The sequence below is a fragment of the Ceratotherium simum genome, chromosome 34 (assembly GCF_057802395.1).
Source record: "Ceratotherium simum simum isolate JZ-2026a chromosome 34, ASM5780239v1, whole genome shotgun sequence".
Classification (NCBI taxonomy): Eukaryota; Metazoa; Chordata; class Mammalia; order Perissodactyla; family Rhinocerotidae; genus Ceratotherium; species Ceratotherium simum.
Window position 1 is genome coordinate 5,012,416 of NC_141933.1, and position 27,868 is coordinate 5,040,283.

General features: G+C 63.4%; 1 protein-coding gene across 2 annotated transcripts; it reads right to left on the reverse strand.

Moving 5' to 3' along the window:
* On the reverse strand, positions 1-27,868 carry TPCN2 (two pore segment channel 2). Of its 2 annotated transcripts, none has more exons than XM_087422511.1 (25): positions 27,725-27,868; positions 24,486-24,550; positions 23,826-23,902; positions 23,256-23,433; positions 21,737-21,853; positions 18,204-18,310; positions 17,421-17,493; positions 15,331-15,430; positions 14,267-14,332; positions 13,518-13,582; positions 12,878-12,978; positions 12,158-12,239; positions 11,848-11,934; positions 9,953-10,072; positions 9,734-9,793; positions 9,125-9,253; positions 8,261-8,310; positions 6,729-6,828; positions 4,181-4,252; positions 2,794-2,867; positions 2,205-2,286; positions 1,987-2,069; positions 1,423-1,504; positions 1,182-1,276; positions 1-602 (listed from the first exon to the last, which is right to left on the reverse strand). In XM_087422511.1, exons 1-25 carry the CDS (start codon positions 27,834-27,836, stop codon positions 524-526), a joined length of 2,256 nt encoding a protein of 751 aa, XP_087278637.1. In that variant the 5' UTR covers positions 27,837-27,868; the 3' UTR covers positions 1-523. The 2 variants fall into 2 exon arrangements, with proteins under 2 accessions (XP_087278637.1, XP_087278636.1); XM_087422510.1 differs by having other exon boundaries at positions 15,331-15,433.

Here is a 27,868-nt window from a genome sequence, read left to right on the forward strand (position 1 = left end):
TACAATCCATAAAATAAAATAGCCAAGATTCTCTTCATGTAAAATCACCAGGACCCCAAACTTCATGCCCTGGAAAGCTGCCAGCTGGCCTGTGCAGGCCCCATGTGGGCACCTGGTCCCTGAAGGCCGCCAGCAGCAAAGGCACCACGGAAACCGCAGGGCACGAGGGGAGGCCGCTGCTTCTCGCTTTTCAGACTGTCTTCAAGGTCCCTGTGGAATCACCCTCTTCCGGTGTTTAGAAAAGTGGAAGTCCCACGGCAGCAGCTTACAGAAGAAAGTGGCGTGGACGCCGCCCGAGGCGCGGGTCGCTGTTCTGAGATGCTGCAGAGAAGCTGGTGCTGGTGGCTCCGCTGGGCAGGGACCCAGGGCCTCTGTCCTCTGTCCCAGCCTCAGGCGAGCGGAGTGCTTCTGGCCAAGGGAATGTCTCTCCTCCGGGCTGCAGCCCACCCTTCCCACAACCGACCGGCGTCTGTCCCGAGACCGAGTCCCCGGCCGGCGCCCCAGCTGGGAAGGGGCCTGGACGTCACCTGCCCAGTCGCAGGTGCGGGTGGTGGCGCAGCTTCTCCACCAGCTCCTCCTCCGTCGGCTCCTCCAGGTCATCCCTGTGGAACCGGGAGAAGACGGACGGGCGCCCTGAGAGACGACCCTGGCGCCTCCAGAAGAGCGAGTGCGCAGAACTCAGGGAAAAGCCTCGTAAGTGCCCCGCCAGGAACTCCCCGAATCGTCAGACACATGCAGAAGTGAAAGCCGGGACTGGGGACACGGGGACTCAGATCCACGTGGGGACGTTCACGTGGCGTTCTTAACAGCCCGGGAGGACGCCTCTCCACGCTGGCTGATGGGGCCGCAGACACACAGCAGGCGTCGTGGAGGGAAGGCTGGGCTGTCTCCGGGACCTCCGCCACTTTTCTGAGCGAGGTTACCACGGAGAAGAGGCGGCAAGGGCTCCTCGGCCACCCCCGTCCACCGACAGTCACCTGGAGACTAAGGGGACCTGAGGCTGTTCCCTTAAACATGCTCACCGGAGAGCAGGGCGGAGCTCACGGCCGGGCGGGAGGAACAGAGGGCGCCCTCCCGACCCCAGCTCGGGGCTCGGCGGGAGAGGCAGGGGCCCGGAGCGCGCGGGGAGTGACGCCGTCATGGGACGCCCACCCACCGCCCCTCCCGCCCCGCCCGCGCACCTGAACAAGAGCTCCACGGTCATCTGATAGGGGACCTCTGGGGCCCCGGCGAGGGACTGCAGGTGACTGCGGCGGTCCCACTTGTGGAGGAAGTTCTGACGAGGGGGGGGCAGAGTGGCCAGTGGGTGTGGGCCCCACGCGAAACCAGCTGGTCTCCTCCCCGGCCCCCCCAGCTTGGCCTGGCGGGGTGGCCTCACGCCCACCATCACCACTGAGCAGAGCCCCAGCAGGGAGCCAATACCTCCAGAATCAGAGCCAGAAACAGGCTGACCCAGATGACACTCGACACCAGCCACCACAACACGAAGTAGACCTTGGACCACCTGCAGGGGACAAGACGGAGGCCGGCCCGGCCCGCCGTGAGCCGAGTGAGGCCGTTCAAATCACGCGAACAACACGCGCGTATGGGACAGCGCTCACTGACTCCCGCCCCGTAAACCCGCGATGTTGTCATTCCCGTTTCAGAGGCGACCACGCCGCGGCGTAGACACATCCAGTGAGTCGCCAGCGTAGCACCACCAGTAAGAGGCGGAGCTGGGACTCGAACCCAGGACCACGTGCAGGGCCGGTCTGAGCCCTTCAAGCTCCAGGCTGAACTCCTTCACTTAGCCCCCCGGGGCTCCCCGACCCCAGGAGCCCGAGGGGTCCCGCCGTCACGGAGAATTCCCCAGAAGCCGTCTGCTCCTTCCACACGCCCCCCAGCGAGCCCCAGAAGGCGCAGACCCAGGGTCACGAGCAGGGGCGCAGGACGTGCGCCATGCACTGCAGCGACAGGGGAGAGGGCCCCCAGGACAGGGTCACTCACGGGCCCGCGTAGCGCCGATAGGCGTCCAGGAACACCTGCCAGTTGTTCACCACCATCACGTTCCACAGAGTGATCAGGGCGGCCTGCGGGGCGGCAGACACACGGTCGAGGGGGGCGCGGGAGGCAAGGAGGGCGAGGGGCCAGGGCGGCGCGGGAGGCAGGGAGGGCCAGGGGCCAGGAAGGGCGCAGGGCCCGGGGAGCAGAGGCACAGGACTCACCGCAAAGTCGTCGAAGTTGTTGGCCCAGTACTCCAGCTGCTCAAAGCTCCCGCAGGGCGCTGAGCTGTTGGCTGGGGCCAGGCTGGGGACAGGACAAGCTGGGTCAGGGGGCCCCCAGTACTCGCATCAGGGGGCCCAACACTTCCTCAGCCCTGCACAGCGCGGAACCCCTCTGGGCCCCTGAGAAAGGGGGAAACAGAAGCCCCCCAACCTCCAAGGTGTTATGCGGGCAGCGAGGGGCCAGAGCCGTGGACACACGAGAAATGGAACTTCCTGGACCGCAGCCAGCCAGGCAGGAGGAGCCTTCGTGCAGCTCCAGGGCCGCTGGGGCTCTCCGGTCCTGGCCTGCAGCATACACGACCCTCCGCCAGCACGCCGCCTGGCCTGAAGGCCCTCGAGGGGCACAAGGGCAGGGGTGCTGCTCTGAGCAGGCCACGGGAAACATTCTCAGTGCAGACTCGGAGGTGGCGGGGGGAGAGGCGAGAGAAGAAAGAGGGAGGCAAAGGAAGAGGAACCAGGGGCCCCCTCTTAGGGAGCTGACCCCACATCCATCCCTGCACCCCTAGAGGCACCTCCTTTGCCACCTCACCTGCTGTTTCCAGGAGCCACGACGACGCCTCGGAACAGGCTGATGCCGATGATGGCGAAGACATAGTACACCACCTAGTGAGGTGCGGCCCACCAGTCAGCACCACGCACGCACGCCCACAGACGGGCCCCAGAGCCAGGCTGAGGCCTGCGGTCCCCCACCCTGGCCACCACAACTGTGGGCACTGCTGGCCTCCCCGGGGACACCGGGCTCCGCTCCCAGGCACCCACTGCAGCCGACAACCTGCCTCAGAAGGAAGGAGGGAGGAGCTGCTGCCAGGAGAGCCCCAAAGATAAACTGGGGGCCGGGGGGAAGACCGAGGCCAGCCAAGGAAGCCGAGGCTGTCCGCTCCTCCTCCAGGACAGGCAGGGCAGGAAGAGGGGTGGGCAGGACCCTCCCCTGGGCTCCACTGAGAACAGGGCAAGAGAACCAGGGGAAGGCGGTCCCAGGGGAAGGGAAGGAGGGAACTGGCCCTGCCCCTCCGGAAGAAGTCCCGCCATCCTGCCACACTCCCCACGTCCACCCGCAGGCCTCCAGGGAGCGCCACCGGGCAGCCTCGTGCCCCAGTCAGAGAGGCGGCTGCCGGGGGGCCCTCACCTGTTCCTAACAAGCCCAGGCAGAGAGGAAAGGGGCACACACCCCAGGCTAACCAGCCCCCTTCTGGCCTCAGTTTCCCCCACTGTGCAAACAGGGGCCTGGGCAGGCAGTGCCCGACGCCAGACTCTATTTCTGGCTCCTGTGACAGGCCTGGGGTGCCACGGGGCTCCCCTCCCACCGGGGTAGCCAAACTAAGAGATAAGAGTGCCGGGGCGGCACCGTGGAGACGGGGGCCTCACTGCAGCTCCTCATCTCTCTGCCACCTTCTCTCCTGTCCGCTGGGCCTCACGCCTGGAGCGGCACCAGGGCCCGCCTGCCCACGGGGCCCCCGCCCGGGCCGGGCTGCACGGCGGAGCCCACAGCCCCTCAGGGGCAAGGCAGGCCCCGCGGACATCGCGGTGTGGGACTTCCCCAAATCCCTCTGAGCAAGAGGGGACCGAGACCCCATCCGGGGTCCACATGGCTCTGGGGTCCTGGCGCCTCTTGCTCTTTTTTCCATCAGTTTCTCAATGAGGCCCGTGACCCAGAAAACGTGAGGGATTCACAAGTGACCGAAAGGATCTCTGGCCCTGAAAGGGCGGGTGGTCAGACCCACAGAGGTCCTCGATCTGAAACGAAGGGCCACTCTGGCTCCCGGCCCCGGCCCCGGGCCTCCAGCCTGCATAACCCGCTGCTGCCCCCACCCCGGGGCCTCCCTCCTGCAGAGCCTCCCGGCCAGCGCACCCCTTCCCGGGGCCCGGCTCCCGCTCGAGCGCCCTCCCCCAAAGGCCCTCGCGGCCACCTGACTCACCACCAGGATCCCGCCGAAGGCCCGCATGTTCTTAATCAGGTCCAGGATGGTACTGGCCACCACAGCCATCAGCTGAGGACAGAGAGAAAGCAGTCCCTGCCTCCTGGGCCCAGCAAGGTGACCCCGCCCACCCCTGACCCTGACCCGGAAAGGCAGGACGGACCAGTGAATCACCAACCCTCATACCCAGACACACACCCATGGCCACCCATATACACACCCACAGCCACCCATATACACCCGTACACACACCCACAGCCACCCACACACAACCACGGACACCCATGGACACCCACACACCCATACACACCCCACAGCCACCCATATACACACCCACGGCCACCCACACACACCCATACACATCCCACAGCCAGCCACACACACCCATACACACCCCACAGCCAGCCACACACACCCATACACACACCCACAGCCACCCACACACACCCGTACACACCCCACAGCCACCCACACATGCATACACATCCCACAGCCACCCACACACACCCACACGCACCCCACAGCCACCCACACACCCCCACAGCCACCCACACACACCCGTACACATCCCACAGCCACCCACACACACCCGCACACACCCCACAGCCACCCACATACACCTGCACAAACACCCACAACCACCCACACACACCCCACAGCCACCCACATACACCCGTACACACACCCACAGCCACCCACACACCTGTACACACCCACGGACACCCACACACCTGTACACACACCCACAGCCACCCACACACACCCATACACACCCCACAGCCACCCACGCACTCCCATGCACACACCGCAGCCACCCACATACACCTGTCCACACCCCACAGCCACCCACATACACCTGTACACACCCCACAGCCACCCATACACACCCCAGAGGCCCAAACACACCCGTACACACACTCACAGCCACCCATGCACACCCATACACACCCCACAGCCACCCATGCACACCCATACACACACTGCAGCCACCTCAACACACCTGTACACACACCCACAGCCACCCACCAACTAGACACACATGCACAGCCACCCACACACCCAAACTTATAGACACCCGCCCACATGCACTCATAGGCCCCCACACATCCAGACACCTCCACCTGCCCAGCCTTAGGTGAGTCTCGCTCCTAGTCCCTTTGGCGAAGCCCCGTGTGCAGGACCTCAGACCACACTGCCCGCTGACCCAAGCTGGGTTAGCTCCCCTCTGGGAAGGCTCCAAAGAAATACAGACCTGGAGGTGGCCAGGTCAGCCCCTAATGATGCGGTCTGAGAAAAGGGGCCTCAGAGACCCAGCCAGGAACCAGCTATAGGCCTGCTCCCATCACGTGAGACCTGAGCCCCCGAGAAGGGCTTCCAGTTAGTCCACCCACCCTGACTCACGCGTTAGAAGAACCTGGGAATGCTGGATGCTGGCAGGTTGTGTGTGTGTGTGCGCGCGCACATATGACTATGCACACATACGTACGTGCATACGTGTACTTACGCGTACATGTGTACAGATAATCACACCCATGTGTGCAATTATTTCTGTCTGTATACGTGTGTTGTGTGCACATGTATGACTGCGTGTGACTGCATGTATTATGTTGTGTGTGTACAACTATGTATGATGACGTGTATATGCACGTGTTAGCTGCGTGTACATGTATGAGTCTGTACGTGTGTGGTTTCGTAGGTATGTGATTGTATTGTTGTGTGCGATTACGCATGTGTGATTATGTGGATACGTAATTACGTGTGTACGCATGTATGTGATCACGTGCATTGCGTGACTGTACATGCATGCGTGTACAAGCACATGTGCATGCGTGTGACGTCCATGAAGGCCTCGGTGCAGCAGCCCCAACTGCACCCAGGAGCCCTGAGCCGCCTGGGTAACAGGTGGCCCCCCAGATGGGACAGGTGCACAGCTTGGCAGGAGGGATGGACGTGCACAGGGGAAGGACCTGGACCCTCAAAAAGGGGTCTGATGTTCTCGGGCTTCATTTCTCCTAAAAAGATCTGAGGAAAACAGACGGGAACAGTAAACTCTGCCTCCGTGACGAGAGGGGCTGGGCCTGAACACCCCGATCACCCCACCTTCCCGCCCCTCAACAGGTGTCACTCCCGATGGGCACATTAAGAGAAACCGAGACCTGGAGGTGGTCATGAGCCACCTCACTCCTGCAGTGGGGGTCCCGGAGGCGAGCACCCCGGCCAGTCCCACCTTTGTCCCCCGTTACTAGTAGCCACCAGGAGCCCAGAGCCCTTTCAGAAACCTCAGGACACCTGGGAACACGCTGATTCCAGGGCCCCAGCCCTGGCCCTCACAAAGGCTGCAGCCCCAAGGAGCCAGAAGCTACCGCTGCGACCAGCCAAGGGGCGTCACACCAGTCCCTCCCGCACTGGCCCTCGCTCCCCTCGGCTGCACAGCTCTCACGCTTCTAACTGTCCCCCCGCCCTGCCCAGGCTCACCCGCCCTTAGGGCAAAGCACCAGCGTGAGCGGACGGCAGGGTGGGCGAGGGCGGGGCGGCCGCGCCCACGTACCTTCATGCTGGGGATGACGCGCAGGAAGCGGAACACGATGAGCATGTTCACCAGCCGCGCCATGTCCCACAGCGACAGTAGGCCCAGCGTCTCCGGCCTCCTGGAGAGACACACGGGAGCCGGGTTAGGAGGGGCCCGGCATGAGAAGACACGGAGACACGGGGTCCAGAGACAGAGAGAGAGACGCAGAGAGTGAAAGGGAGCGACAGGAACGTACCCCGCAGCCGACACCAACCAGAAAAGCTCCACCGTGGCAACAGGGCAGAGCCTGAGCCGCCCACGCCCGCCGCCCAGGGCAGCGCTGGTCACGGCGACACTTTCCAGGGCACGGCCCCACTGCGGGGCAGGGCTGTCCGACCCCCGGCTTACACACAGCACCACCGAGGTTCCAGACGCCGGGACGGCCCCGCTCAGGTCCCAGCAGGACGGGGAGAGCCCTGGCCCCTGACCCCTAACCACGTGTCTTGTCCCCTGACCCTGAACCCATCCTGTCCCCATCCCCTTGGTGGCCCTCGTGGCCTTACCATGCTCTCGTTTCTATTTAAATTTAAACCCTTCTCACCCAAAACGTCACCCCACGATTCTTAGGCAAAGCGCACCGCAGGTTCTTACGGCACATTAGAAACAAGAGACGCCGGTCCCCAGGCCGCGCGGCCTCACTGCTCCTGGGGCGGGGCTCACACCGGGCCCCGGCTCACCACCAAGGACCACACCAGCCCTGCCCATCTTCCCCAAAATCAACCCCTCCTGGCCGGCCCCTGGGGAGCTGACCCTAAACAGCAGGCGTCTGGTGGCTCCACTCCCTGCTTCAGCCAATTCCCAGCTGCCCCACTAGGACAAAAGCAGCCCAACAGAGGCACCGGGACCAGGGCCGCCCGAGGGCCTGAGGCCGGCGCGTGTGCTTGCTGCGGCAGCGTGACCCGAAGGCTGCCACCAGCCAAGCCACGAGGCACGCTGGCACCCCTGCCCAGACGTCCATCCCTCTGCACGGCCAGAACCGGGGACGGTGGGGCTCAACAGCAGTGTGAGAGTTCAGTGAGCCCCGGGCCCCGTCCCCTGCCACCTTACAGAGAGGCAAACTGACGCCCAGAGTGGGAGGTGACGACCCAGAGGGCCCAGCCTAATTCCAGAGCTCACGGGTCACCCCAGCCCTGAGCCGGGCGGCTCTGCTTCCAGCCCCCAGCACACCTACGGCCTCGCGTCCCATTCTGAGGCTGGGGGCTGAGCCCGCTGCACTTCGAGGGGAATCTGGCCAGCTGCCTGTCACAGCTCTGGGAATGCTATCATCCTAAAGATGAGTTAAGAAATGTTAAAGAAAGAATCCCCAAAAGCGACGAGGAGGGGTGAGCTCCCACGGTCCCCACAAGGCTCCGACAGCCTGCCCTCCTAACAAGCAGGTATTTGGCCCTGGGCCTGAGCAGCCTCATGGACTGAACAGGCCCCCGAGCATCAGGGTGAGCAGGACCCTCCCCTGGGGCGCTAGCCAGGACGCTGGTTGCTGTAGCCTCCCTCGGTTCTCTGCAGTCACATACCAGCCTGGGTGTGGGAATCGGTACACAGCCAGAGTTGAGATCTCCAAAACCTTTAATTACAAAAGAAAAGAAGGCATCGCTACAGCAACGCTAATCTGGGCGGCTTTTAAGTGAATTATATAGCTCACTCCTAACATGTTCTCCCCAAAAGGGGGTTTCGGGGAGAAATCAGGGCTCGGTCCTTGTCCCCAAGGGTTGGTTCCAAACGTCGGGACTTCCTGCAGCTGAGAAAGACACTCTGGTCTCAGGAATCGGGGCCCACCCGCATGAAGGGGGACACGGGAGAGGCTGGGGAAGTCCTGGGTGCAGAAGCTACTTGGTCAAGGCAGACTGAACGGCCCTCCTCAGACGACCTTGGCGCCTGCCCCAGGGGGCCCACGGCTCTAATCGGTCCAATATGAAAAGACGTCGCACCGATATCGCTGCCATGACACACACCAGGTGTGACCCCTCACACCCACAGGCTCTGGGGAAAGGAGATTTGCCCGAGGACACCGGGTGCCTGCGGCGCCCCAGCCCGGCCCTCCCCCAGGTCAAGGTCCCACTGTCCTAGTGGGACTGGCTTAGCCAGCGAGGCTGCAAGCTCCTTCCAGGCCTCCCTCAGGGGTCAGGAGAGGCAGCCTGCCCCCGCACCCCACGACGCTCAGATGCAGGGGAAGCCCAGACTCCTACAGCCCCTGCCAGCCACCCGCCAAGCAGCTCATTTGGGAGAAAAGCAGCCCCTTTGTCACTGGAGGTAGGAGCCCAAATTCCCCTAGCCCTCTGGTCCTCAGGGGCAGCCTGAGACAGAACACAGTGCAGAGCCGGATCAGAGCACACACCACCCGCCCGGAGAGGCTGGCACCTCGGCCCCTCAGACTTTACCAGCAGGACGACGGTGAGGAGCCCGTCGAACACGTTGCTGGGGAAGAAGAGGTAGCCCCACAGGCCCAGAGCAAACACCTTGAGCAGCATCTCCAGCAGGTAGTACAGGATGAAGACGCAGTTCAGAATCTGGAAGGGGGACACAGGCACCCGGGGTTCGTCCCCGTGCTGCCGGCCTCCCCGACCTCACCCACTGGCCACAGGGCCCATGTGGCCATTCGGTCATTCACATCGGCCCAAAGGAGGCCGGGGCAGGGCGTCTTGAACCTGTGCTGCCTCCTCGGGTCTTTCTCTACACGACCCTCCCTCCACTGTCCGCCCCACTAAGCTGACTGCCCATCTGCACCCTCATTCACCAGGGGCCTCTGCTCGTCGCACCCTCTGCCTCCCTCCAGCCCGTCCCAGCCTCCCCTCCCACAGCCCGGCACCTCCCCCTCTGGTGTACCCCCTTGACGGGATGATTTGCTCTGCACTAGGATGGCCCTGTCTCCCCCCAGACCCAGAGCCCCAGACTAGGGGGGACCCAGAGCACTAGCTGGGGGCTGTGCTCTTCTTCCTGACTCCGTCACCCCAACAAAGGCCCAGCAGGCGAGCGTCCTCAGAGCTCACCCCCAGGACGAAGTCGTCACGGTCAGCGGGCAGCACGTCTGCATCTTTCACCAGGAATGCCTGCAAGGCCAGCGCAGAAGGTGGCTCACCAGCCCGGCCCAGCACTGGAGGGACACGCAGGCCCCCGGTCGGGGGGTTGGGAGGAAGGGCGGGCGTGAGAGCGAGGGGCCAGGACGTGAGGCGCCTCCTGCGTCAACACGAGGGCAAACCCGCACTCACACAAATGGACATGAGGTTTCCGAGGGCGACGAGGTTGCCCAGGTAGTCGAAGTAGCGGTGGCCGAAGAAGAACTGGGCGCTCCGCAGAAACGGAGACCGGTACTCGGGCTGCGGGGGGGGCTGGGGAGGGAAACACGTGGTCAGACACACCCGCCAGCAGGCGGCCGGGGCCAAGGGGAGCCCAACAATGCCCACGCCCCCTTACTCCAGGACTCGACTCTTTCCTACCTTACCTCCTCTCCCGGTCTACCCGGCCTAAGGAAATCATCCCAAACACAGAAACAGTCTTACGCACAGAGCGGGAGAGAGTCGGTTTTGGATGACCCGGACCCAGCAGTGTCCTACGGGCCAGCAGGCAACTGTCCAGGCAGAGCCCGCTGGCCCAGCAGACACCAGCGAGCAAACCCTGAGAAAGGAGCCCACCTTTCCCAATTCACCCTGCCCAGGCCGGCCTGCACCTGGAAAAGGGCCGACCACAGCAAATCAGGCCCACAGCAGCCGCCAAGAGCTGCCTCCCGGGCCCGCCAGACCTCCTGCAAGAACCATTTGTCGTCTGAAGACCTGATGGCAAGTACTTAACGTTCCCTTCAAGTCACCTTGAAGGGGACAGTCCACTGCCCAGCCTCGAACCAAGCAGAAGCGTGATGGGTGTTAACAAAGTGCCTGTCTGTCCCTACGACCATCCCCCGTGCCCCAAGGGGTGTGGAGGGCGCCACCCGGAGGAACACTACTGAGAAGGGACAAGCATGGGGCGCTCGGGGCAACCGGCCAAGCAGGGCCTGGCTCCAGGTGACCCGGAAAGACTTCAGGAAAATGTGTTCTTAGGAAAACCACCTCCGACATGAGCCTGAGGCCACGAGGGCTGCCAGCGAATCCTGGAGAAGTTGACAGATGATGTGCGCTAAACTGTGTCTCCCCAAAATCTGTATGCTGAGGTCCTAACCCCCAGTACTTCCACATGTGACCTTATTTGGAGACAGGGCCTTTAAAGAGGTGATCAAGGTAAGATGAGGTCACTGGGGTGGGCCCAAATCCAGTGTGACTGGGGTCCTTATAAGAAGAAGGGATCAGGACACAGACACACACGGAGGGACGACCACATGAGGACACAGGAAGAAGACGGCTGTCTCCACACCAAGGAAAGAGGAGGAACCAGCCCTGCCCACGCCTGGATCTTGGACTTCCAACCTCGACTGGGAAACAATCAACGTCTGTGGTTTAAGCCGCCAGGTCTGTACTATTTGTCGCTGCAGCCCGAGCTGACTGACAGAGAGTGACACAGAGATGTGAGGCCCAGCAGGACACGTGTGACTCCACCTCTTCACTCCCATCCCCACTCCAGGGTCCAGCTTGGTCCTCTCAAGGCCCAGTGGCTGGAACGGCACCCCTTCTGCACACAAACTGCCCGTGAGCACCTCGGCTGTCTCCCAATACCTCCGCCCATATCCCAGAAACCCACTGCGTAAAACGTAGGCAGTCTAGGGTCTTCTGGACACAGGGCTGAGCTGGATCTCAGGCCCACCTGTTGCAAATCAGTGTCAGGGACAAGAAAAAAGGCTTTGGACAAACTCAGGAACCTCCCAAGAAGGGACACACGGGAAGAGGACGAGAGTTTGTCACAGATGGAGAAAACCATTCGGAAGTTTCCCCTGGGTCAGGTTTGGCCCAGGCCAGTCTCTGGTCTGTGCATTTCATGAGGTCAATAAAATCTCCCAGTTTCCAAGAGCCAAACCACCTCTGTTCCCATTTACCATCCTGGGAGCAGAAGCCCTAAGGAGGCGAGTCCTGGCGCTGGTCATTAAGTCACCCATGTGGTCAATGTCAGCGGACCCTGAAAGGTTCCCACTAGCCCTGCTGGCCCGGCCCGGGCAGGTGCCCTGGCCCGGCTCCCTCACCTCTTTAATCACCCGTCTGTCAAACTCGTGGAAGAACTTCTGGAACTCGTCGGCTGACAGCACATCGTCGCCGTAGGAACGCACCTCCTGCAAAGGAGGGAAGCACAGGTCAGCCAGGGTCGGCCAGGGCCAGCCACGGCCAAAGGGAGAATGGCCCAGAGCAGAGGGGAGCCGCCCCAGCCCCACCCAGACAGCCAGCCCCACTGATCTGAAATGACACCCCCAACCGGAAAAGGGGCTGCTGGCCCACGTGACCTCCAGGAGGTGCCCAGAAGCACCAGCCGGGGAGGCCGGAGGGCGGGGCGGATACCTCCACGATGGCCTGCTTGTGGCTACTGTCCAGCTGGACTTTCTGAAGCACCTGCAGGAAGTCCTGGGGCTTCACCCCGACTCTGTGGGGAGAAACACGACACCCCGGTGAGCCCGGGGGGGGCGCCCCGACCTCTGGCTTGAGCTGCGCCGTGAATCAGCTCTGCAGCCCTGGGCCACGCAAGGGCCTCCACGACGGAGCCGACCATGGGAGCTTCACATCATCCTGTCGTGTAAAATCCCGAGCGACACGAGCGTCCCGCCTTGAACAGCAGCATGCTGAGGCCGGAGGTGTCAGAGGCTCCACGGTTAACAAGCAGTCAGAACCGGAACCTTCCACGCTGACACTGACTCAGAACCAGGCAGCCGAGTGGATATATGCCCCAGGCCCCTCTGGTTCCGACACCCAAGTGACAGCACAGGGGTGTGGGAAGGGTGCAGGTGGGGTGAGTAGGCCAGAGCCACTCGGCCCCTCCAGCCCAGAGTCTCTGGGGGTCACGGGGACAAACAAGTGAACTCAGATGCAAGAACCACAGAAACCCTGGAGTGCCTGGATCCGGCATTTCCCTGAGTCCAATGGAGATTAGAACCCGGTGGCAGCCAGCGGGGAGCTCAGCCCAGAGCGTGCCCAGGAAACACCCCTAATGAACACCCGGCTCCCCTCCCAGAGCAGCAGCCCCACTTCCTCAGGGAGAAGGGGGTCCAGGAGCCCCGCACTCACCTCTGAGGGTGGGCTTCTTCCTCTGCTGTCAGGGAGGAGAGGACCTCGTAGGCAGCCCGGGTCCCCAGCCGCCTCCGGAGCAGTGAGGTCTGGAGAGACTTCTGCGAGGACGATGGCTCTGAGCGGCCCTGCTCAGCCCTCTCCCGGGCTGGACGTCCACTCGTCCCCGAGCAGCCTCTGAGGGCGCCCTGCCCACCCACAGCCTGGGGAGCGGCCCCTGGGGCATCAGAGGAACAGTCACAGACTCCTGCCGTATCTGGGGTCCCAGCTCGCCCACAGGGGGTTCGGGGCCAGTGGCCTTGGGGGCTGCAATCTTCCTGCAGCTTTCCCCTAGAGGTGGGGAGAGGAGGGATCCCTGGGGGCTATGGGGACCTCACCCCCTGGGGGACAGGGAGGGAGCAGGATGACACAGCTCCCGCTCACCCACAAGAGGGAGCCAGAGGGCGGTGCAGAGACCACCATGGACCATGCCCTCTACCCACCCTACCCTCTGGGGTCCTGGCCACAGCCCTCCCATACCCCACCCTGGGGGGCCTGGCCAGGCCTCAGGACCACCCGGCTGATCAGCTCAAGTCACACCCTGCTTGGTCTCCAGGGCAGCACCACGCAGGGACGAGCCCGGGACGGCGGACGGGCTCACCATGAGGTAGCCCCGGAACTGGTTGTAGATGATGGCCGTCAACAGGTTCATCAGAAACAAGCTTCCTGTGAGAGGAAACAGCCACGGTCAGGGGGGACCACCACGGGCAGAGGGCAGAGTCTGCAAGGAGCAGCCGCGTCTCAAAACCAACTGTGTCACGGACAGAGCTGGGGGCGGTGCCCAGAGGGTCGACACGGGCACCACAAACCCGGGGGAGCCGGCAAGAAGGGCCCGGACAATGGTGGAGCAGGGAGGGGGCTGGGGCACCCACTCAACACCCAGGCCTCCTGTCCTCGGCCATCGAATGGGAGTGCCACCTGGCCTGCCCGGCTGCAGGCGCTGAGGACACAGATCATCAGTGGTCACAGACTGAAAATTACGGGGTGGGCCACACTGAGGTGATGTCACAGGGCCGGGGGTCACAATGAGGTGAAGTCACAGGGTCAGAGGCCACACTGAGGTGAAGTCACAGGGTCAGGAATGTCACCCTGAGGTGAAGTCACAGGGTCAGGGGCCACACTGCGGTGAAGTCACAGGGTCAGGGGCCACACTGAGGTGAAGTCACAGGGTTGGGGGCCACATTGAGGTGAAGTCACAGGGTCAGGGGCCACACTGAGATGAAGTCACAGGGTCAGGGAGGGCACACTGAGGTGATGTCACAGGGTCGGGGGAGCACACCCACCCCTGAGCGTTCGGGATCCTGTTACGGGGGCAGAATCTCGACCCCCCACAGACCCGCCTGGACTCACCTATCAGCGTGAAGACTACGAAGAAGATGGCATAGGCCCGGTTCTTGGAATACGCAGGAATCATCACTGAGAGAAAGAATTTGGAGAAACTGAAACAGGCTCACAACCTCAGCATTCAGTCTGATTCCCATCGTGACCCCACACTGTTTGCCTTCTCAGTAGAGAGGGCTCTGCTCTGGGAGAGCTGAGGGGCCTTCCTGTCCAAACTCGGATCAATCCTCACGCCTCTGCTTGCACACCCTCGGGAATGGGGAACTCACTACCTTTCAAGGACACTCATCCCTGATGCTGAGCTGAAATCCGCCTCCCCGGGACCACTCCCCACAGACGGAAAGTTCAGCTCTCCCTTGGGGGACTCGCTAGGATCCACAGGACGTGCGGGGACAGGGCTCAGGGTCCCACGGCACAGCTCTCCCTGGGTGTGGACGCCAGGGCTGCCCTCCTGGGAAGGTCTCTACGGTCGGTGACCATCCTGAGTCCAAGACGAAAGGCACGAGCCAGGGTACACAGCCAAGCCCTGGAGGACTGCGGCCGCCCCATCCCGGCCACACCCCCAGCCCAAGCAGACAGAGGCCCTACCAGCACCACCCACAGTCTGGCCACTAAAGACCCAGGGCCTCCGACACACATCGCCACTGAGCCGCACCCACAGCTGGCCAGGGAGCAAAGGGGGAAGTGGCCAGGCCCCCAAGAGGAGGCCGCCTGGGGGACCCACTGAACACACCGCCATCCGGCACCACCTAACAACACCATTGGCTTTTAGCTCCTCAGAGGAGTCAGGAGACAAGGGAAAGAGAGACCAAGGGGACAGAGGACAAGAGGAGGGAGTGAGACAGCCAGATGGGAAAACAAGAGAAAAGTACATAAGAGAACAGAAAAGAGAAAAAGGGGAAAATAGAAACAAGAAAGAAAGGAGGGAGGGAGAGAGGGAAGCCAACGCCACCCGTTTTATCCTCCACCTGCTGACGGAAAGGCCTGAGACCCCGGGCTCGGCGGCCCAGCACTAAGCAAGCCAACACCCAGGCCGGGCTGGCCCCCACCACCCGTCCTCGCCCCCCACGCACCGTCAGGGTTGTTGGCCGTGGTCAGCAGCACCAGGAGGGATGTCAGAGCCTGGGGCAGGTTGCGGAAGTAGGTCAGCCTCTCCCTGTCCTGCCCATCGTCCTGCTGAGAGCAGACGGGCAGCTCTGAGGAGCCACTCAGGCCTCCGCCCCACCAGCTAAGGCCTCAGGCTGCCAGAGCCCCGGGCCCCGGACCTGGACCCAACAAGCCGGGACCATCCACCGTGGGGTCAACAGCCCCTGACCTGCATCTCCCCATCGTTTCCCAGCAGGCTCTGTGCTCACAGCCAGGCAGGACCTAACTCAGGGCCTCCAGGCCTAAGAGCCAGCGTCCAGGGAGGCTGCACACCCACACGGACGCAGCCACTGGAGCAGGCCTGCTCGGAAGGTCGTGAAAAGCCCTCGGCCGGCCGGACTGAGAGGGTCACAGCCTGGTGACCAACAGACCACACATGGGTACAAGCCAGCCTGCTTGCAGCCCGACTCTGCCAGGCACTGGACTGTGCGCTGCGAGGCCAAAGGTCAGGGCGGGGGGAGCAGGGGACCACGCTGCGGAGGGAAGAGCAGGAATTTCGGTGGTGACCCTCCTGGGAGAGCCCCCTCTCTCTGGGTCTCGGGGGCCTCACCTGCCCTATAGTCTGTGTGTGGGGGACCAGGACCACCCACTCATTCAACCACTCACTAGAACTCAGCCCTCGGGCCTGGCACTCATGGCCACCTGCAGGGCCGTCCATGCCTGGGTCCCCACCCTCTCCCTCCTGGGGGGACACAGCGCATCCCCGGCCGCTCATTCCTGACCTGTTCTCTGGATCAGCCTGGAGGGGGCCTGTGGGGGCCGAGGACAAGGAACGCTCACAGGTCGGCCGCTATCACACCCTCCTCTGAACGCTGGCGGGGGAGTGGACTCTCACCGAGACCAAGACCAAGACACATAGCCCGCTGGCCCCATGATGACACAACACTTCCCTCCTCAGCCCGGTCCCCCTTCGTGCGGCAGAAGACAGAGCCAGCAGAGGAGCCAACCCTTCTGGGCACCTCGGGACACTCAGTGTTCCCAGGCCAGAGGCCCACCCCCAGCACCCTGCCCACCCGTCCTGGGCTCCGCAAAACAGCAGCAACGGCAGCGTCACCGGACGGTCACGAGGGGCCTGAGGTTCTGTCTGGTCCCACCTCACAGCCCAGCTGCCCCCCACCCCCACAGACACACACATACACACACACACACACACACACACACACACACACACACACACGGGGGCCCCAGCTCCCCCCGGGGTCAGAAGAGACGGTCTTCAGTCTTCCCCCATGGACAGCACCACCCCAACCCCAAATGTTGCCACAAACTCAATGAAGACCAGCCTTGGCCGAGCACCGGCCACACTGCCAGGACACAGATGCAGGACGGCCCCAGCCCTGAGGACAGTGACTCTGGCCAGGACATGAGGAAAGACACACAGGACCACAGACGCACGGGGTCGGGGAGGACAAGGCAGGCGCCGAGGGCCGGGGTGACAGGCACAGACACCTCCACAGGGCAACGAGCTGCTGGGGCTGGGAAGCAGGGGGCTGCAGGGAAGGGGACCCCGGCAGGGAGGGAAAGGAGGAAGTGGTGGGGTGCCTGTCTGCAGAGACGGGCAGAGGCTGTGAGGGAGGGATAAGTGGGGCCCTCCCGATGGCCCTGAGTGCCAGGCTGGGGGCCTGCCTCTAGGACAGGTGTGGGGAAAGCCAGGTCAGTGAACGGCCTGGGAGGGAGGGGGCAGGCAGGGAAGGAGGCAGGGAGGGGGGCAGACAGGGAGGGAGGGAAAAGGAGAGAGGAGGGAGGGAGGGAGAGCAGACAGAGCCGACCAGCCCTGAGCCCAGGAGGCCCTGGCAGACAGGTGCCCTGGCAGGGGGCGCAGTGGCACGCTGTGGCCGTTTGAAGAAAGACACCTGGAGTCTAGGTGGGTCACCACTGACCCTGGTGACAAGGTGAGCAGGCGGCCTGACCTGGTCCTCACCTCTGCTGGCCCAAGACCCAGCCGGCAGAGTTCCCACACGCATTAACCTGTCAATCAGACCTCGGGGCGCAGGGCTGGGAACAGGGAGCTCGGTACCTTCTCTCTGGTGAAGAGCAGCATGCCGAACATGGTGAAGACACACAGGTGGAGTGCCAGCAGCAGCAGGACACTGGGAGACAGACATGGCACTCAGCGCTGGGCACACCCCACACGTCAAGTGGGACGGGGTCCAGGGACAGCTGACCCGGCCGCCCAGAGAGCTCCCTGCAACTGGCCCCTGGGGCAGGTCCCTTCTCCTCCCCAGAACCTGCCACGAGCTCGCCCGTGGGGTCCTTGCCCAGTGGAGCCTTCTTTCTTGGCAGGGACAATTGGCAACTCCGGGGACATGTCCTGGGGGCCCACAGAAGCAGTGTCAGAGGACCCCAGGGACTCTCAGAGAGGAAAGGCCACTTCTATCCATCTGGGCTGGGCGGTGAGGGGTCAGTCACGAAATCCGCTGCGGGAGGGACTGGAGGCAGAGGGAGCACTGGCTCTCTGAGGAGGGGCCAGGGGCGGGCGGGGAACTGGGGGGGCGCTGCGGAAGGAGGGCAGGAGGGAGGGGAGCATCCACAGGACTTGGCAGCTATAGAGCAGGGGTGGGGTCCTCAGCAAGGCCGCTGAGGGGACTGCCGGAGCTACAGGGCACGAGTGCGGGACAGAGCCCCCCGAATGTCCACCCACTGACCACCCCAGGCGGGGGAAAGCATCCAGCCGCCCTCACAGACGGCATGCAGGTCTCGGCCCACAGCTCCAGGAAGGGGGCCCAGGCGGCCCCCAACCACACGGCGGGGAGCAGGAGGCCCTGCCCGCCCGCCCGCCAGCCCGGCGCTGAGAGCCCACCTGGCCATCTCGGGCAGCGACCGCCTGACGCACTTCAGCGTCTTCTTCATCATGGAGGAGTTCTGCATCAGGAAGAAGGGGCGCAGGAGCCGGCGTATCCGCAGGGGCTGCGAGACAGGACGGGCTGGAGACCGCGCCAGGCACAGCCGGCTCAGTCCACCCCGCCCCTGCGGCCACGACGGTCGTGGGCAGACAGGGCAGAGCTCCCACCTCCCCCGCCACACACACAGCCGTCTCCCAGCTCCCGGCCACTGCTGCAGACTCGGGCCTCCTCCCAGTCCCAGACACCCCGTCCTCTTGCACTCCTGACACCCACCCCCACAGCCCCCCAGGGCACATCTCGGACTCCACTGGCACCTCAGAAAAGGGGGCAGCCAGCGCCTCTCGGGGCACCCTCCAAGCATGCACGCCCGCGCACGCGCACACACACACACACACCAACCCACACACACCTCCTCCCTCCCCTGCACTCCTGTCAGAAGCAAACAAGGGTCCTCCCTCCCCACACTGTCCTCAGGACCCCCCCAGACTTCCCTCAGGCGCCCTTTCTCCCCCTCCGCTATCAACACACTCCATGTTTTAACACATTCCACTCACAACAAAGACACTTGCCCCTTCACTCGCCCCACGCGTCCCTGCCCCGTCCTAGCCAATCCGTCCAGGGGCGCTGGGCCCACCCAAGGGGACCTCCAGGCCTCTGAGCCCAAGATCGCCTTCCAACCCCTGGCCCTCAGCACAGACAGCTGCCTCTCCCTCCGCGCAGGCCCTCAGGCCCCTCATCCGTGCCTCACCCGGCGTGCTGGAGGCCCTGAGCCCCTCAACTCCACTCTGGCCCACGCCCTGGGGTACCTGTCCGTCCCTGCGATGTTAAGCACCAGGTCTACGCTCTAGACTTCCACATTCGAGCTCCAATCCAAGCTCTCAACTCCAGACTCTCATCCCCCTGGACATCTCGTCTTAGAAACACAAGGCTGACTGTGTCACCTCCCTGCCCAAGCGCTCCACGGCTGCCTGAGGCCCACTCCACCCGTCCCGGGCCTGCCCCTTGCCTTCTCGCTGGCTGCAGCGCTCCACCCCCCCGTCTGCTCAGCTGGCCGGTGTGCCCGTCCCTTCCGTGTCAGCGTAAATGCCACCTCCTGCAGTGTTGCCCCGGGTTCCTCCCCTCCACAGCACCTGTCGCAATTTGGGATCCTATTAGGTATGTGCTGTTTCCCAGTCGCAACAGAATAAGGTCCCTCCAGCACGAGCGCACAGCAGGCCCTCCAGAATGTGTACAGAAGCGTTATCCCGAGGACTCACTCAACCTCTCGAGCTGCACCCATCCTCAGAAGGGCACCCAGCTCCCAGCACGGGACTCAGAAGGCCAAAGGAAACAGTGATGAAGGGACACCACTCAGGGCTCTGCCCCCTGCCCCCGAGGGCTGAAGGACCAGGCCCCCAGCTCACCCAGAAGCCGCTCACTGGCCACTGGAGGGAAGGCCCCGCCTCAGGCCCAGTATCAGGGTCTCAGCCAGCCCCTTTAGTCAAGCAGGAGCTGAAGATCCTGCCGGCGCCCCCACGCAGGGTCTGGACCCTCGCCTGTGGTCAGACACTGACCAGAGCGCAGCTTCTCCCAGACAGTAACCCACCACACCAAGGGCCTGCCCAATGCTGGGGCCACATCCGTGCCACGGACACAGGGCCATGCAGCCTTTATGAAGGAGGGGACAGGGCATCCATGGGACTCGCCTGCAGAGAGGACTAGGCCCAGTGCCAGTTAAGAATTGCAGCCCTGGCCCCCAAGGCTTTAGGAAAAAGCTACCAACCGATCTGAAGATAACGCACGTCCTGTGAGAAACAGCCGCGGCAGAGCCAGAGCAGTGACCACGGCCTGTCAGGTGACCAGCGCCTGCGTGTGATCTGCCCCTCCCAGCCACAAGGTTGGGGGCAGCAGCACCCCATCAGGTAGAAACGGACATGAGACGCCAGGCTTGAGCAGGTCCTCCCTACGGGCGCCCCATGCCCCTGGGAGTTCTCAGGATCGGCCAGCTGGCCACAGAGGAAAACCTCAGGCCTGGTTTGCAGGCGGCTCTGGGTGTTGGGCGGCCCCAAGCAGAAGTGGACCAGACCTGGCGTTACAGCCTCAATCAGCAAAGCCCCCGAGTGACGGCGCAGGAGGGAAAGTGGGCAGGGTTCCCCGTCTGGACTGAAAGGTAACAACTCCCGGGTAGGTGGTCAGGGGTGCGGAAAGAACAGGCTGGACGCTGGGAATGAGGTCTGGGGAGGACGCGTGTGGACAGGCAGGGTGAACGCCCACCACAGGGTACCCCCAAGAGGAGGTTCTCGGGACAGATGGCATGTCCCGTGATGCCCCTGAGCCTTTCCCCTCGGCCACCTGCTCCGATCTTCATGGGCCACACACAAAGTGGCCATGGAGGCAGGGACGGAGGCTACCCCCGGGGCCAACCATGTGGAGCCCCTCAAGGCCACCACTGCTGCCAGAAGCGAGCCAGCACTGGCCCCGATGTGGCCCCTGGTGGGTGGGTGACATGGGCCCCTCCCCCATGCAGGGCACTCATCTGTCCTCACTGGACAGACAGGTGGGCAGGTTAGGGCTCTGCCCGCCCTGCCCTCCAGGCCGCTCCCAGGACCACCGTCTGAGCCTCAGGGCCAACGCCGCTTCAGACAGGGGCCGGAGCCAGGAGAGGGAGGTGGGCCTGCTCCCTTCTGATCACTGGCGGCTCCTACCGCAGGGCCCCGGGGCTTCCAGCCTCCCCTTCTTTCAGCACCCCCAGAACCAACCTCCTCGAGCACCCGCCAGACAGCACCCCCTCCTCAGAGGTCGGAGGGCAGGGTCCCAGCTCCGGGGGCCCCTCCCCTGGGCTTCCAGGTCCCGACAAGCCCGCTCTTCCCTTTCTCCCCCAGCCCGGGGTGGGGCTGCTTCCTGCAGCTCTGTGTCCACTGGGTCTCTTTCTCCTTTCCCGGTTCCTCCACACGTCTAAGTCCCCATACGAAATTCCCTCTACTAAAGGACCTGATGGGCGTCTGTGGCCGGCCCTGATGGATACGGATGGCCCCAAACCAACTTTCCCAGCCCTGTCCTATCAGATCACGTCGTGCTTCTGGGTGTCTCAGGGGAAACAAAGATGCTGCGGTCAGAGAGGACAGAGGACCGGCAGCTGACATGGGTTTTCTTACTGTCGGGCCTCACAGGGCTTTGGATGTGTCCTTTGGGTGAGGTCTTGGGGGTGCTTTCATGGGGGACCCAGCCCGTCGAGGAATTCACTAAAAATGGTGAGGCAGGAATCAGGAGTCCTGGAACTTGCTCCCAGCTCCTCGTGCCTCCCTAGACCTCAGTGTCTTCATCCACGAGACGGGAACAAGGCTCCTGGCCAATGGGTGACTGCAGCGGTATGGAAGGTGGGCAGAGCTGGGCAGGTGGGCAGGATGGCTGCGGGGCCTCAGGACCCCTGCCCACTATTCGCCGGGATGGCTGCACCCCACAGCCCGCCCAGAGCTCCCCACTCCCGCCTCAGAGCCGCCTCACCACCTACCTCCTGACAGAGGAGACTCAGTGACACAAGCCAGTCCAGGAGAGACACGACCAGCACCAGGAGGTAGGCCAGCAGCCACAGATTCTTCCAGAACTCAGCCCACCCGACCAGGTAGCTCTGCAAGAGAGGCGGCGGGTGAGCAGGCAGGTGGCCACACAGGCACCGGCCCTGCAGCCAGCCTGAGACCGTCCGTCCACGCACACAGGCGAGGCTGGCGCGGCCAGAGCAGAGCGCCTCGGCGAGCAGCGCATCTCCACGTGACTCGGGGAGCAGGAACTGGGCAGCAGTCAGGTGGCCACACTCCTCGCCCAGCCTGCTGGTGACTTCGGGCAGCTAGTGGCCTCGGGCTCGGCACTGAACCACTCCGGCCTCAGTTCTCTCATCGGAAAGAGGGGTCCCTGCCCACTCACTCTGCCTACCCAACCATCAATTTAACCTGTGCATGAGAACCATTCTGGAAAAGACCAGGAAACACAGCAAGCACAGACTCAGGGCCCGTCTCCCACCATCACTAAGGCCTCCAGAGGTCACGGCCTGTAGATAAAAACGTGTGCGCTCTCTCACCTTTGGAGACTCCCCAAATGGACCGACCATTCAATAAACGCTAATAAGAACTTCTCACTAGTTTCAGTTCCACCTTAAAAGCCCCCAGACCCGCTAACCACAGTATGGGCTGAAGACGAAGAAACAAGACACTGCCTTGGGCCCTCAGTCACATCCGCACCAACGCTCACCCGAGCCCCTCAGGGTCAGAACAGAGAGGTGCGAAACCACCCTTCCCACAGCAGGGCTGCCGGGCGGGCACCGCGACTGTGACCGTGACCGGCCGGGCCTGCGGGCAGGGTGCAGCCCAGCGCTCGGGAGCCGGGGATGTGGACATGGGGCCGGGACTGGAGCACTGAAATCGCTGTTGTTTGACACACGTAACAGAACATGTGGCCACAGCAAGACCCAGCCCCTCTGCATCTCACTGGGAAGTCGCTAAGCCTCTGAAGCTGACACGGCTCAGAAGCCCCAATGAGCAGGGCAGGGCCCACCTCCAGCTGCTGCAAAGACTCAAGTCACAAACAGAAGCCAGAGCTGGACACACAGCAGCATGAGCAACAGACCCCCCCAACCCCAGGCCCAGCTCCTCGCCTCCTATGTTTCTCTTCTCTCGGGGGCAGGAGGGGGGGTCGTGAGGGAGACCACCAGTCCTCTCTTATTCGGTCAGGGTCTCTTGTCCCAGGGGCACTGCCAGACCCCCGGCCAGTCCCAGAGGTCTTGCAAGGCTATGTGCCCTCGATGGCTCCACTTTACACTCTGACTCAGTTTACACTCTGGAGAGGAAGTGGAGCTGACAGAGCCTCTGCTGCAGGCCCAGAATTCTCCAAGACACCCAGGCCTCTGCCCAGAGGGTCAAAGTACAGTTGGGAGAAAAGGCAGCCGGCTCCAGAAGCGTACAAGTCAACCAGGAAAGGAGCAGACAGGCGGGGGGCGCCAGGGCCCGGGTTCCGGCAGCTGTCAGCGCCCACCTCACCTTCACGGTGACGTCAGCCACGAAGACCAGCAGACAGAGCACCTCGACGCCCTCCGTCAGGCCGCAGGGCGGATCCCAGGGGGCCGAGCGGTAGCGGACGTCCGAGGTGCTGGTGAGCGAGGAAGGGGTCTCAATGAAAGCCAAAGACAGGATCAAGAAAATGGTCAAGCTCAAAATCCTGGAAAAGGGACAAAAACTGGTTAAAATGCAAGATCCAGCCGCACTCTGGGGCCACAACGCAGACCAGCAGGCAGAATGCCTGGAGAGCAGGACAGACTCCACGAGTCCCAAGGGCAGAGCCCATACTTCCCAGCCTGTGGCTACTCGTGTGTGGTCAGATAACACTAATGGGGTCGAAACTCAATTGCCATGGCTGACCGGAATGTTCTGAAAAGGAACCCTCAGCACCAAAGGAGACTTTCTGTGTACAGGCTGGGCTCCTTTCCCACGAGGAGGGGAAACAGCACCTCCTTCTCCACCATGGGGAGGGGGAGCCTGCCTGGACCCTGAGACCTGCCCCCCGCCCCCGGAAGGCCACGGGAACCCCGCCTTCCACGTGAGCGTTCTCACCATTGGCACACGTCCGAGTAGTACCATCGGTACAGCCGCAAAGAGCTGGCGTCCACGCGGTGGTGAATGGAGCGATACTGGAAGTGAAAGGAACACACGGGGGAGTGTGAGGGGTCCCTACAGCGCTCCGCCGCACAGCCAGCCACGTGCAGGCCAACCTTCCCCACGACAGGCCTAAGGCGCACCGAACACACAGCCGTGCCCTCTGTCTGCCCACAAGGCTCTCTCCTCTGCGAGGCTGACTGTGTCCCCCTCCAGGACGCCCCCCAGCCTGATCCCACATGTGGCACACTGCTCGCTTCCATATTCTCTTTCCCTCTTGGAGCGTGTGTGTCGTTTGTGGGCAGGGGACGGTCCTGCCATCTCTGGGCATCGTTCACAGGACCAGAACAGGGCGGCACACAACAGGCCCTCAGTAGGCAGTAAATCAACGAAAAGAATGATTCTGGGACTCAGAAGAAGAGCGCCCAGCACCCATCTCCTTTAGAGAGGAGACGGGCCCAAGGGCCAGTCAGCGTTACATTGACCACACAGTCCAGCAACCACAGCCTGGGCCCCAGGACGGCGAGGAGTGAAGGGGCCGGTGGGGCAGCCACCACCAGTCCCCACAAGACCCAGAGACAAGCCCAGGCCCAGCCACTCGGAGCAGGCGCCACCCACCTGGATCGCGTCTTCAATGAAGACCACAGCCTGGTCGAAGCGCAGAGCCCGCCTGGCCTCGGCACCTGCGGGCAGAGAGGACACATCGGGTGACGAGGGGGATCATGTGGTGCTCACCCAATACAGGAGATCAGGGAAAGAACCTGGCTGCGCTCTTTTCCAAGGTTCTGGAACAAGATGTCCCGCACTCTGCGCCATGTCTGCACCCACACAGAAGACAGGACCCCCCTCGGTGCTGTGTCCCCCATGTGGGGCAGGGTCTGAACAGGTAAGCGGTCTTTTCATTGCGTGCATGGGGCTCCGGGCCCAGCTCCGCCCCCACAGTTCCTGCCCCCAGGACACAGTGGTAGAGGCCACGCAGCACGAGCGAGGCCCGGAGGCAGACTCAGAGCGCTCAGACCCTGGCTCCCCCACCTGTGGGCCTGGGGGCCTCAGGCTATGGGCTTAAGCTCTCTGTGCATCTCCCCCTCTGTCAAATGGGGGGGTTAATGGCCACCCAACTGGGCCCCCAAGAGGGTACCGTGAGGGGCAACGCAAGCGCAGGAGAGTCCCCAGGCCAGGCCTGGCATACAGAGTGCACTCAGTAAACGGGAGGCTGTTGCTACCCTTCTGCCACCTTCCCCAACCAGCGAAGGGCGCTCAGGGCACAGGAGGAAGGGATGGGGCCCCAATGGGCTGGGCAGGCTCCCTATTACCAGTGGCCTTCGGGACAAGTCAGGAAGCTCGCAAGCCTTGGCCCAGCACCCCAGGCCCCCGCCCGTCCCGGACCCACAAGCCGCACACCCCATCAGTCACCGCAGCCCTGGGTTCTGCCAACCACCTCAAGGGCAAGTGCGGCCTCTGTGGCCTCGCTGCAGAAGCCACTGCCTGACACAAAAGGAGAAGAAAGGCACAAGGAGCTGCCACTCACAGCGACAGAGGAACCCCACTGCCCGAGGCCCAGGAGACGGAGCAGTCCAGGCAGCCCGGGCCCCTGGGGAGCAGAGCCGTCTGCAGCCCCAGCAGCTCCCAGACCAGGGCTTGGAAATGAGGCGAACAGCCCGGTCTCCACTTCCATTGAAGATTCTGCTTTCACACATGGTCCTGTGGGGCCAGCGCTGCCGAAACAGCCCTTCCCCGGTACCGAGAGAAAGCAGACGTGCACACCTCTGAAGCAGAGGGGCCAGAGGTGGGGAAGAGGCAGGTCGGGCACCTGGCAGAGCTCTGGGCCACTGCCCACCATCCCCAGGGAGGCCGCTGCCCCTGTCCTCAGGGCTCATGCAGCAGGGCCCAGGGACCAATCGGGGACGTGGGGGACCCTAGACAGAGGGAGCAGACCGGACTCTGTCCTGGCTCTGCCATCACCCCTCGCTGCGTCACCCAGAGCCAGCACCCTCCTCTGTCTGGGACATTATTATAATTATTATTAGTAGTAGTATAACTATTATTATTATTATTATTATTCTAAAGCCCCTTCTACAGCATAGCAATCCCTGTCCTCTGACTCTTCCAAAACCAGTAAGAGGATGAGTCCCTGACCAGCAACGAGAAAACGACTATCCTCACTCCCTGGCTGTGGCCCACGAGGTGGGGCTGAGTCTGAAGGACCTGACGGCAGGGTCCACTGGGGTCTGGGGGCACCCTGCTGCGGCAGTCCCTCCCCCCTTGGGGGTAGAAGAATCCGACTCCAGGACACGCAAACCCGGAGCACAGGGCCCCAGCTAGGAGCCCCGCACAGAGCTGGACGGAGACTGGATGGGCCATTCTCAGCCCCCGCTGCCCCGGGTCTGCAGAGCCCGGCCAGAGAGATCCAGAACACAGAGTGTCCTGTCCACGTTCTCAGAAGCCCTCCCCCAGAGCCCCCTCTTGCTGGACACTGCCTGACCTGGCCCCTGTCTCTACAATGTGGGTCTCATCTGCCCAGCTGTCCACTCTGTCAGGACCAGGACCCGCAACCATCATGGTGCTCTGCCCAGGACAGCCATCAGCACCCACACACAGCTCCACCACCTGGCCAGCCCTGTGCTGAGGGCGTCCCTGGATTCTCTCTGAACCCTCACACCCCGCGCTCAGGGCAGCCCCCATGATGACTCCCCTTTTGTTGAGACTCAGGAAGGTTAGGCAACCTGCCACAGTCACACAGCTGGGAAGTGACAGCACCAGAGAGGCATTCAGACCTCCAGACACAAAGTCTGTATCCCCTGACTGCCGCCATGTCCTATGTCCCTTGTCCAGGGCCCTGCCAGGCCTGGCACAGCCAGATGGAGAACTTTCCTGGGGACAGCCACTGAGATGGGCAGGTGGGTGGCCGCCTCAGCCTCGTCTTCTCATCTCCTGTCGGGGATCTGCCACCTTATCCCATGGATAGGCACACACTACAGACCCCTCCCGGACACAGGAGGAAACTGAGCCCAGTGAGGGAAAGTGGCCCAGAAAGGATACCCAGCATGATGCTAGCAACTTCTGCACCAGATCCCAGATGCTCTGGGCCTGTTTCCTCCTCTGCAAAATGAGGCTGAAGCCCTTCCATCCCTAACCCAGCACCCAATGCCTGTGGTGTCAGCCAGAGACAGACAGACTCCACCCTCCCCGCCCTCCTGGGATTCAGCAATCTCTCAGCCGTAAACAGGAAGGGTAGGAGGGAGCTGCAGAGGGCAAAGGGAGGAAGCTGCCCTGGCCTACGGAGGCCTGCCCCAGCCCCAGGCTGAAGGGGGACCAACCTCTGGGGAACCTCCTGGGACCATGAACGAGAAGGGAGAGCGGAAGGACTCCCAAGTCACCCCCAGCTGGGTTCGAATCCCACGTCAGCCACTGCCTGGCTGTGTGACACTGGGTACGGGAACGCCCTCTCTGTGCCTCCGTTACCCCCCTTAATAACGGGAAAATGGAAGTGCTGCCTCCTAGGAGTCACCAAGGCGACCCACGGAGAGCACGAGGCCCGGGTCCGCCCCCGGCACTAGCGGGGGCTGCAGGGGGCTGGCTGCCCACGGGCTGGGCGAGGGCTCTCGGTCCGGCTGGTCGGGGGCAGGGCGCGAGCCCGCAGCGCCCGGCCGACGCCGGCGACCCCCACTCCACGCCCGGGCCGGGCTCCGAGGGCGCAGCGCCCCGCCCTCCGGAAGGCGACCACCTGGCGCCCCGCGCCGCCCGCTCGGCCCCCGGCCGGGGTGGGAGGGGGGGGCGCCCGCAGCGACACGGCGCGGGCCGGCGGGACCCCCACGCGCCACCCCCGCGCCCGGTCCCCTCCCCCGGCCGCCGCTCACCAGGGCCGACTGGGACGCCGCGGCAAGCGGGTGAGCCCGCGGGGCAATCGCGGCCGCTGCCGCCGCGGGCCCGGCTCAGCAGAGGCTCCGACTCGGCCCGGGGGTCCGCCATGGGGTCGCCGCGCCGCCCCGACCTCACAGGAA

What these genes read in the sequence shown, in the direction of transcription:
- TPCN2 (XM_087422510.1), bottom strand. Translation starts at nt 27,836, where the DNA reads ATGGCGGACCCCCGGGCCGAGTCGGAGCCTCTGCTGAGCCGGGCCCGC. An exon ending in TGAGTCTCCTCTGTCAGGAG is followed by an intron (nt 18,311 to 21,736) that starts GTAGGTGGTGAG and finishes CCTGTCTCGCAG; the next exon opens with CCCCTGCGGATACGCCGGCT. An exon ending in AGTTCCGGGGCTACCTCATG is followed by an intron (nt 12,979 to 13,517) that starts GTGAGCCCGTCC and finishes TCGTCCTCGCAG; the next exon opens with AAGTCTCTCCAGACCTCACT.